The sequence below is a fragment of the Quercus suber genome, unplaced genomic scaffold (genome assembly GCF_002906115.3).
Source record: "Quercus suber isolate HL8 unplaced genomic scaffold, Cork oak 2.0 scaffold_817, whole genome shotgun sequence".
In the NCBI taxonomy this organism is placed as follows: Eukaryota; Viridiplantae; Streptophyta; class Magnoliopsida; order Fagales; family Fagaceae; genus Quercus; species Quercus suber.
In genome coordinates, this window is record NW_027070247.1 from 9,763 (window position 1) to 20,096 (window position 10,334).

Genomic DNA, 10,334 nt, shown 5'->3' on the forward strand with positions numbered 1-10,334 from the left:
TTCAAATGCCTTAGGAAGGCTTCTATTTATAGGAGTTTAGGGGTAGGTAAGTGACACATGGCGGAGCTTAATTGGTGACACATGGCAGAGTTTGATTGGTGACACGTGGCAGAGTTTGATTGGTCCGCTTATGTCATCGCTTACACGTGCGAGGCTGATTGTGTCATCGCTTACACGTGCGAAGCTGATTATGTCATCGCTTACACGTGCGATGATGTGTGATTGGTTTTTTTTTTGCATGACACTTGGCAAATTTCTGTTGGTTTCTAAGTAATGATAGCAAAACCTAGCAGCAATATGTGGCGCTTTGTAATTGGCTGTATTTTGTGGACTTGGTAGTGTGACGTGTCAGCTTGTGATAGGTCGGGAATTTTCCCTGTCTACAGACGTTACATGGCATCCCTTTGTCTCTCTCTCTCTCTCTCTCTCTCTCTCTCTCTCTCTCTCTCAAACCTAGATTAATCCAGCCAGATTCTCTCACCTCTCAAAACCAGGAAGGACTCGGCTAGAACCACTGTTGTTTGCCTCTTATTTTTTGTTAGCATTAGGTTTTGGGTTTGTATTAGAATTTGGGTTAACTCAGTCAAACAAGGCAGGTTTTTGTTTTGTGGTTGGTTATGTAGTTGAGTTTGTTTTTGTTGTGGGCTTTTTAATTGGCATGTGGTGTATAGTTGCGCTCCAATTGTATTGGGTTGCTTAACAATTCCTTGTTGGTATTGGGATTTGCCAATTTAGGTTTGTATCAAAATCGTGTGCAAGAATACGAATATTTTAAATATGATATTCTAAATTGAATATGGGAATTTATTAGTTGTTTTCAAGTAGGCGAGCTTGGATTGAAAAGATACAATGATTTTTTGAGTAAATAATATAATTTTTATTAAAATTGAATCATGAGTATACAAAAGTCTTGAAGACACAAAATCAGCCCAGGTTTGACGTGTCTAGGATAATAACAAAATAGAGGATAAAAACAAATAAAAGGTTACAAAATCAGGAGTGTTGTTGACTTGCTGCTAAGCTTTGATAACAACATGATAGAGTACTAGCAACAGCAATGGTCCAATCGAGTACTTCTCAAGTTTAAGTGAAGAGAGAGAAAGGGTAAGAATAAAGGGAGTGAAAAAAGCTAGGGACGACGAGTTCAAGGTCACCGCCATGGTGGCAGTGGAGACAGGTGAAAAGACCAAAGTATTGAAGGTTTAGCCATGGAGGTTTGGTTCAGTCAAATTGCGAGAAAGGGCTTCCAAGTTCCAGCTAGGTTTAGCGTTTCAAAAATTGTTTCAGAGTGTTTAAGTTAGTTTAGTTTTTTAAATAAAAAATTCAAGATGACGGCATAGGTATTTGTTGAGGTGGAAAAATATTATTTTTTATTTGGGTTGTTTACCATGTCAACAAATTTCATCCAAGAGATAACGATATGAACCAAATTGATACGATACTGAAAGGTTAGGGACCAAATTGAAATACAGTGTAAAAGATAGGAACCAACTTTGTAATTTACCCTTTATGAAATCTAATTAAATTAAATATAAACTTTAGTAACTCTTTACTAAAGTGGTGAGGCCCAACACCTTAAATAACCAGTTCCCATTAAACTTATCTCAATAGGATATTTCGTGTCTCTATAGAAAGAGATTATGAATTCCATCTTGATAATATGTGTTCCCTCAACACTATATTCGGTTACCCAACATACTAAGGTTTTGACTGTTAAATTAGATCTCACTCCTAATATATCAAAGCAACCTACATTTCATGATCAGGTTCACAATCCTCTCAAGATTGAGAACCTATGAAAATACAAGTTGTGAGATTTAATACTTAAGTGACAGTTGTTAATTGAATAATTAATCTCACAGTGGTCTAGTTCAATGTTTCTTACATATTTAAAACACACCAACACATCAATTAAAAGTTTCCACTTCCATGATCAAGACAAATCATCGTAGATGACATGTTATAGCCTTCGTAGATGAAATGCCCAATTTCATAACTGATTACAAACTACATTTTTAAGTTTACAAGGAACTTATAATTTATATTTTTTGTAACTAAATCACATACAATGCATCTCAAGGACTATATAATAATATCCAATTAGTACATATACAAAGAGTCTCATATAATTAAACAATTTAATTATTTATAACATGCCAATAAATTGGATTTTAGAACACAAACCCTAACAAAAAGAACCATATTAGGACCACAACCTACAATTATTGAAGAATAATTAAGTGAGTAAAACTCACACACACCAACAAAGATAAATCCCCTTTTATTTTTTAATAATGAAAGAATCATATTGGGAATTTCTTGGATCAAAGGTCAAGGGCAATGCAAACTTAATTCTTCAATTAAAGCATTCAAATCAGAGTAGGATGATCCGCCTTCTTCAGTTGCCCTCCTTGCCATCTTCCCAAATGTCTTGGCTCTGCCTCTCATTTCATCTACTTCTTCACCAACCATAATTTGCCTCATTGCCTTCTCTAGTGCTTCCCTCTTGATACCATCTCCCACCATTCTTGTCCATTGGTAAACACAAACATCAACCCCAAGTTTAAGTACATGAGTCACTATCTTCTCATTGAAAAATTGCTCAGCACCCATAGGCCATGTGACCATGGGTGCCCCTACACTCACTCCTTCCAAGGTTGAGTTCCACCCACAATGAGTCACAAATCCTCCAACTGCTTCATGATCAAGAATCAACATTTGGGGTGCCCAACCTATTATAATCAGTCCCTTACTTTCCATTCTTTTCTCAAATCCTTTAGGTAACCAATCTTCTTCTTCTTTCTCATTTTTGCCTTTCCTCACAACCCAAATGAATTGTTGTCCTGAAGCCTCAAGACCCATTGCAATCTCCATGAGCTGAGAATCACTGAAGTTTGCTATACTCCCAAAACAAACGTAAACAACCGAATTTGGTTTCCTTGTAGCAAGCCACTTCAAACATTCATGTTCATCAGTGGACTCTTCCTTTCCCCTCTTGGCTTTATCTTCAACTTCCTTGTTGCATAGTGAAACTAGACCTATATGCCATGCCTTTCTTCCTATAACCTTCTTGTAATACTCTGCATAAGCCGGCTCAAGCTCATAGAAGTTGTTAACAACTACCCCATAGCTCCTCAACTTTGATTCCATAACTTCTTTAAACAACTTGGAAAAGCCTGTTTCAACTTCTTGGCGAGTAAAGTCTGGAAGTTGCATCCTTGTAAACTTGATCTCCCCCGGAAAATTAGGAATGAAAAAAGTTTCAAAATCAGATGAAACTTTCTTGTAAGGTTCATATAGCCCCATACTATGGTTTGCACAAAGAGAGAAAAAACAGGTCCCGTGGAAAATAAGCCTTGGAATAGCAAATTTAGCAGCAATATCAATTGCCCATGGAAAGAACATGTCGGCAACAAGGCAACTAGGTTGGTGATCTTGTACTAGTTGCTCGAATGGTTGTCGAAGCATCTGAGTGGCTTTAGTGAAAGCTGGAACCATGTCTGGGAAATTCAGTGAGTCAACATTCTCACATCCTTCTAGCAAGCCAGCCTCTACGGCAGGGAACTTGATGATTTGGATATCAACATTGTTGATGCTGTGAGTTTTGGAGAATAAAGGCAGGTTGCGAGGAGTAGTGACAATGGTTGCCCTCACGCCACGCTCTGCAAATAGCTTGGCCATGTCCATGGTTGGTATCTAGTGGCCATGGGCCATAAGAGGGAAGAAGAATATGTGAAGTTGACAACTTTCTCAAGTCATGACACCCTGAAAGCCAGCGATAATCACGATGCGTTTCTTCCTATAACCCCCTGCGTTTCTTCCTATAACCTTCTTGTAATGCCTTTCTTCCTAAGGCTCATGTAGTGGTAGTGTATAATCACTGCCCAACGCTGTTAAATGCAAAGTTGCATTCTCAAATCTTAACTGCCCAACGTATAGTTGCGCATTTCTATGCATATTAACTTTTTGTTTATGAAACCTATGCACATTTAATTAGTGTCATTAACTTGTTTGCTCCTTGTTGATCACAAATTATGCTGCATGCAATGCAACTATAGCTAGCAATAGTTGGGACGCTTTCCCCGATTTCAGACCTGGGTTTGAAAGCTTATGCGAGTAACTAGTATTACTAGCATAAACTAGCTAATTGATTTTGGAATGACAATGCATCTTCAGGTAGGAATTGTACGAAGGGTATGAGAAATTGATATCATTTTGTTGGGGGTTGGTGTTTAGTTAAATCATGAGTTTTTTTACACAATTAATAAATAGATCAATTGTGCTAATCTGCTTAATTCATAATTAACTTTAAATGACCCTATTCAATTTTTGTTTTGAAACAGGTTGAGATCCTTTTTGACACAAACCAGTTTAACCAATATGAATAAATGTCATTTTTATTCAACAAAAATTTGAATTGTACATATAGAATAACATTTTTAACTTGTATCACATTGTTTAAGTTAAGAAACTGTCCTACCGTGATGAGAGAGAAAAAAAGAATAGGAGAGAGAAATAGATGCCTATAGTGGGGATAGGTTGCAATGAATTACATACATCCACCTATACCCACAAACAACACTTTCACTTTCACCGTAGTGCTTTTTGCAGGCACTACACATGTAAACCAAGATAAAGTTTTATAGAGCATATATAGAGTTATTTCCTGCAATAGAAAACACCTAGGAAATAACTTCATGCTCTCAGCTCATGCTCATTAGCATTTTTTATGGGGCTGAGTGCATAACTATGACTCATTTGGATTCCCTGCTCCCACAAGTCCAGCTCAGCGAATAAAGTGTCACTATAATCATGCCAGTAAAAGACACCAACTCAAATCATCTCCCTACCTATTTTTATGTTAAAAAATAATATATATATATATATATTAATAGATAGGTAAATATGTGACATGAATTTATATGTGGAGTATAAAGTGGAGCAAAGAAAATACTTCAAAAGATCTGAACTCATGAAGAAGGTAATTGTGCCCAAATACAATCCAATTTAAGCATGGTCATTAGTTTTCAATTAGAAAGTTTTTATTACACTGATTTGATTGGACTTTGGATATCATGACACAACCAACATCAGTATAATAAACAAAAATTGACATAGAGTTCCCATCACACACATTTAACAAGCATGGGAGATAATTTGTAAAAGAAAATACTAGTACACACTTGTTATTACTGACCCTCTTTGCACTGAAATTGTGATTTGAAGTCATGATTTTTTGTGTCAAATGTCAAGGGCAATTCAACCTTAATTCTTCAATTAAAGCAATCAAATCAGAATAGGATGATCCCCCTTCTTCAATAGCCCTCCTTGCCATCTTCCCAAGTGCCTTGGCTCTACCTCTCATTTCCTCTGCCTCTTCACCAACCATAATTTGCCTCACTGCCTTCTCTATTGCTTCCCACTTGATACCATGTCCCATCAATACTCTTGACCATTGTCGAGCACAAACATCAACCCCAATTTTCAATATCTGAGTCACTAACTTTTCATTGTAAAACTGCTCAGCACCCATAGGCCATGTGACCATGGGTACCCCTGCAGTCACTCCTTCCAAGGTCGAGTTCCACCCACAATGAGTCACAAATCCACCAACTGCTTCATGCTCAAGGATCAACACTTGGGGTGCCCAACCTCTTATAATTAGTCCCTTACCTTCCATTCTTTTCTCAAATCCTTTAGGTAACCAATCTTCCTCTTCTTTCTCATTTTTGGCTTTCCTCACAACCCAAATAAATTGCTGTCCAGAAGCCTCAAGACCCATTGCAATCTCCATGAGCTGAGAGTCACTAAAGTGTGCTATACTCCCAAAACAAATATAAACAACTGAATTGGGTTTCTTTGTGGCAAGCCACTTTAAACACTCATGTTCATCAATGGAGGCTTCCTTTCCCCTTTGGGTTTTATCTTCAGCACCCTTGTTGCATAGTGAGACTGGACCTATATGCCATGCCTTTCTTCCCATAACATTCTTGTAATGCTCTGCATAAGCTGGCTCGAGCTCATAGAAGCTGTTAACAACTACCCCATAGCTCCTCAACTCTGATTCCATAACTTCTTGTAACAACTTGGAAAAGTCTGTTTCAACTTCATGCCTAATGAAGTCGGGAAGTTGCATCCTTGTCAACTTTATATCCCCCGGAAAATTCGGAAGGACAAACGGTTCTGAATCAGAAAAAACTTTCTTGTGAGGTTCATATAGTCTCAAACTATGGTCTACAGACAGAGAAAAAAAACTGATCCCATGGAAAACAAGCCTTGGAATACCAAATTTAGCTGCAACATCAGTTGCCCAAGGAAAGAACATGTCGGCAACAAGGCAACTAGGTTGGAAATCTTGTAGTAGTTGCTCAAGTGGTTGTTGAAGCATCTTAGTGGCTTTGAGAAAATTGTGAGCCATATCTGGGGAATTGAGTGAGTCAATATTCTCACATCCTTCGGGCAAACCAGCCTCTACAGCAGGGAACTTGATGATTTGGATATCAATGTTGATGTCGCTAGTTTTGGAGAATAAAGGCACGTTGCGAGGAGTAGTGACAATCGTTGCCTTCAAACCTCGCGCTGTGAATAGCTTGGCCATGTCCATGGTCGGTATCAGATGGCCATGGCCCATGAAAGGGAAGAAGAATATGTGAAGCTGACGATTTTTGCTACCCATAACTTAAAACCCTGAACAGCGTAAATAGAGAGGTCAAGGCTAGGCTATATTTTTCAGTGTTGGTATGAGAACTTTGTTAGATACGAACATGGTGTATGGTAGGCTAGCTAGCTACTAGCCCACGCAAGGACTTGAGAAGTAAAATATTTTTCCTCATGGTGCCGAAGGCAACGCAATGATTCTCACCACAAGTTCTTGCGCACTTCTAACCACATAAACTCGTTTGTCCCTTAACTTCTTGTCCATAATTGACTGGATGAAAAAATTTACAAACTGATAAATAATAAATATAATAAATGTGATTAGTACTATTTAGAAATGAATAAAGTGTAATGCTAAGGGTCTACTTGGAGGAAAATAATTTTTAAGTTATGAATAGTACTGTGGGACTCAGAATTTACCTAGAAATCTACGTTTTTGGTAGTTTGATTGGGTCGTGAATAGTGCCTGAGACCCAGCCAAAAACGCAAAACGCAACTTCATCAATTCGCAAACACAGGCTAAACATCTGTTTGGATACTAATGAAAAATGAAAATTATTTCACTATTCAACTTATTTTGATACTATTCATGGCCCCACTGCACTTTTTAGACCTATTTATGAGCTCACTGTACTATTTCAGTTAACTTTTACCTTTATCTATAATATTTTCAATAATAAATTTTCAGTTTCAGCAAAATAAGTAGTATCCAAACAGACCTTAAGAGTGTATTTGGCAAAAATTAAAAAGCCAGCTTATTTTACTATTCAACTTATTTTTATTACTATTCATGACTCCACTACATTTTTTGATACTATTCATAAATCCCACTATACTATTTCAGCTAACTTTTGCCCTTATCTACAGTACTTTCAACAAAAAATTTTCAATTTCAACAAAATAAACGAACCCCAAACAAACCTAAGAATACTATAAATTTACAATATATAGTATTCAAACTGATTCATCACCAATCACTAAACAGTAATTCAAACATTTATTTATTGTGTTTTGAAATTCTTCAATTACTTTCAACAAAAAATTTTCAATTTCAACAAAATAAACGAACCCCAAACAAACCTAAGAATACTATAAATTTACAATATATAGTATTCAAACGGATTCGTCACCAATCACTAAACAGTAATTCAAACATTTATTTATTGTGTTTTGAAATTCTTCAATTACACTTTTTGTTACATAAGTTTGTAAAGGTTATGCAATAAAATTTGCAGTACCTTTAGTAATTTCACTGTCAAGTCAAATTGCATGTAATAAATTTTATAGTAGCTTTAGCATTTTTCTAAATAAATATTAAATTACTTTTTTCATGGTTGATGACAGATCAGTTTTTAGAACTTACGAAGTAAATTTTGTAATATATTTAGCATCACTCAAATAAAAGGAGCTGACCGGCTGCAAAACTAACCGTTTCTATGAGAGGAAAGTATGCTTCCCCTAATTTTTTTCAATTTATTCTTTTCTGTTTTCCCCCCTCTTTTCAGTTTATTTACCCTGATTTCTTTTTTTCTTTTTCTTTTTTTTTTTGATAATCATTTTATTCCCCCTGATTACTTAAACACAAAAGCATACAAGATATCAAAATAATGCATCTGGATTAATATGAATCAGACACTTGGATGCCAGTGCTTGTCACATTCTAAATACACCATATCTGATATCTTCTGCAGGACAATTCAAGGAAGCAGAGATGCAGAGACCTATGATTTTTCTTGTGTCAGCTGGATCAATAATGCCATCATCCCAAAGCCTTGCTGTGGAGTAATAAGAACTTCCTTCTTTCTCATATACCTCCACAATCTTTGCCTTGAATCTTTCTTCTTCTTCCTTATTGTTCCACTGCATTACATCATGCAAAGTGCATGTAAAGACAAATAAGAAGACCCTGACTTGGTATATAGAGAAATATGGTAAGTCATCTTTTCCTTAGTTTAACCAAACTAGTGGTACTCTTCAACTATTGATTCATGCTTTATAAAGTGTAAAGAGAGAGGCTCTCTTATGTGGGACAACAAAAATTGGCTAAGGTTCCAACCATGGTCTAGCCCTTGGCCTTTGAAGCAAAAATTGTCCCCACAATAGTCATTTCACAAATACTAATTCTTACGAAGTGGGAAGTAAGAATTAGGATTCAAGTCTCCAAAAAAAAAACTCACACTAATCTACAAATGATATAATGACAAAATCACTAAATTGTCGGATCAAGTAAAGAGACAAAGCCACTAAACTGTCGTGTCAAGTAAAGAGAAGTAAGGGACAAAACCAAAGCTAATAAAAACAGATCTTTTACAGTTTACATGGACAAAGTGCAAAGGAAGTGGTAAACATTATATTATTTTTTTATTGACTAATGTTTGGGGGCTTAGTTACCGTTAAAATTTAGAGCCTTATTCCACAGGGGGGAAAGAGAAAGAGAGGACCTTGGCAATGTGGGATTGGAGGTCGGAGATGAGTTCATCCATGGCCTTGGAGTTGCGGTCAATGGAGTCGGGAAGGACTCCGAGTCCAAGGCAGAAGTCCCTTCTTGGGTGAGCTATCATCCATGGATTCCGTGAACCCCAACAACCTGCTCCTCTCGCCAATGCTCTAAGCATTTCTCTCTCTCTCTCTCTCTCTCTCTCTCTCCCTGTGTCTCTGTGTGTGTACGGATCACTGCTACTGCTGGATTTGTATATTGTACAGGAAGGATTTGATCTGTCATCCTATTCGTTCAGCTTCTGAATACTAAAAATAAATATTAAAAAAAAAAAAAAAAGGCAAATAAAATATGACAAGATCCTCTGAACGATCTCTGAAAGATTTCTTCAATTATATATCAACTTGTCCCATGTGTTATGCCTTTGGTTTATAATACTGAACTGGATTCTAACACCATTTAACTTATATGTGTGTGTGTGTGTGTGTGTGAATGTGTGTTGTTGTAAGCTCAGTAGCTCACAACTGTAAGTGAGAATAGTGATAAATTCAATTTGCTAATTGTTTTGAGTAATGCTAGGAAGATACTCCAACTCTCACCTAAATCCACATTATATCAACTTTTGGTTGAATTTTAACACTTTCACATGCGCGTCTACCACATATGAAAATTTGATATTATTAAAGAGAACAATACTATTTCAGTTCCGTTCTTTCATAGTTTTTGTCACATTCACAATTGCTCTATGGGGGTATTGGTTGACATCTAAGCCTATATCACACATGTTTAGTTCCGCAAAAATCGTACATTTGTACTTTTAGCTTAAATCAGAAGGAATATTATTAGTAATGAATACCCTATTAAAAGATTCCCAATGTCATCAAAGAACTTGATATATTCACTAATTTCAATGAAAACATAAGCAACATTAGGCTTCAATATTGGCAAAACAAAACAGAGAGCAAATGAGGGAAAAAAAAAAAAGGACCAGAAACAAGACATTGAAGATTGGAGAACATAGTTTGTTCAAGAAAATTCCTTGCCGGCTGAACTGAACTGTTCAATGAATTAAAGTAAACTAGACCAAAGCAATTACAAACCGGTTTCGGAACTTCACAATTTACCTAATTTGGCAGCATATAGTGTAGACTTTACTTCTTACCAAATTTCCCACAGATAATTAGAAAACTTCACATTAAATGTCCAACAACGAATTAAAAAAAAAAAAAAATCTCTTTTA

The 10,334-nt window shown here is 36.3% G+C and overlaps 1 protein-coding gene and 1 pseudogene across 1 annotated transcript; both read right to left on the minus strand.

Annotated features, from left to right (window-relative positions):
• Window positions 1–2,331: 2,331 nt before the first annotated feature.
• On the minus strand, window positions 2,332–3,759 carry LOC111990330 (scopoletin glucosyltransferase-like; annotated as a pseudogene).
• Window positions 3,760–4,996: 1,237 nt separating this feature from the next.
• LOC111990322 (scopoletin glucosyltransferase-like) lies at window positions 4,997–6,868 on the minus strand. The gene is made up of 2 exons (XM_065767524.1): window positions 6,286–6,868; window positions 4,997–6,183 (listed from the first exon to the last, which is right to left on the minus strand). The coding sequence occupies exons 1-2, from the start codon at window positions 6,674–6,676 to the stop codon at window positions 5,249–5,251; spliced, it is 1,326 nt and encodes a 441-aa protein (XP_065623596.1). The 5' UTR covers window positions 6,677–6,868; the 3' UTR covers window positions 4,997–5,248.
• Window positions 6,869–10,334: the final 3,466 nt, after the last annotated feature.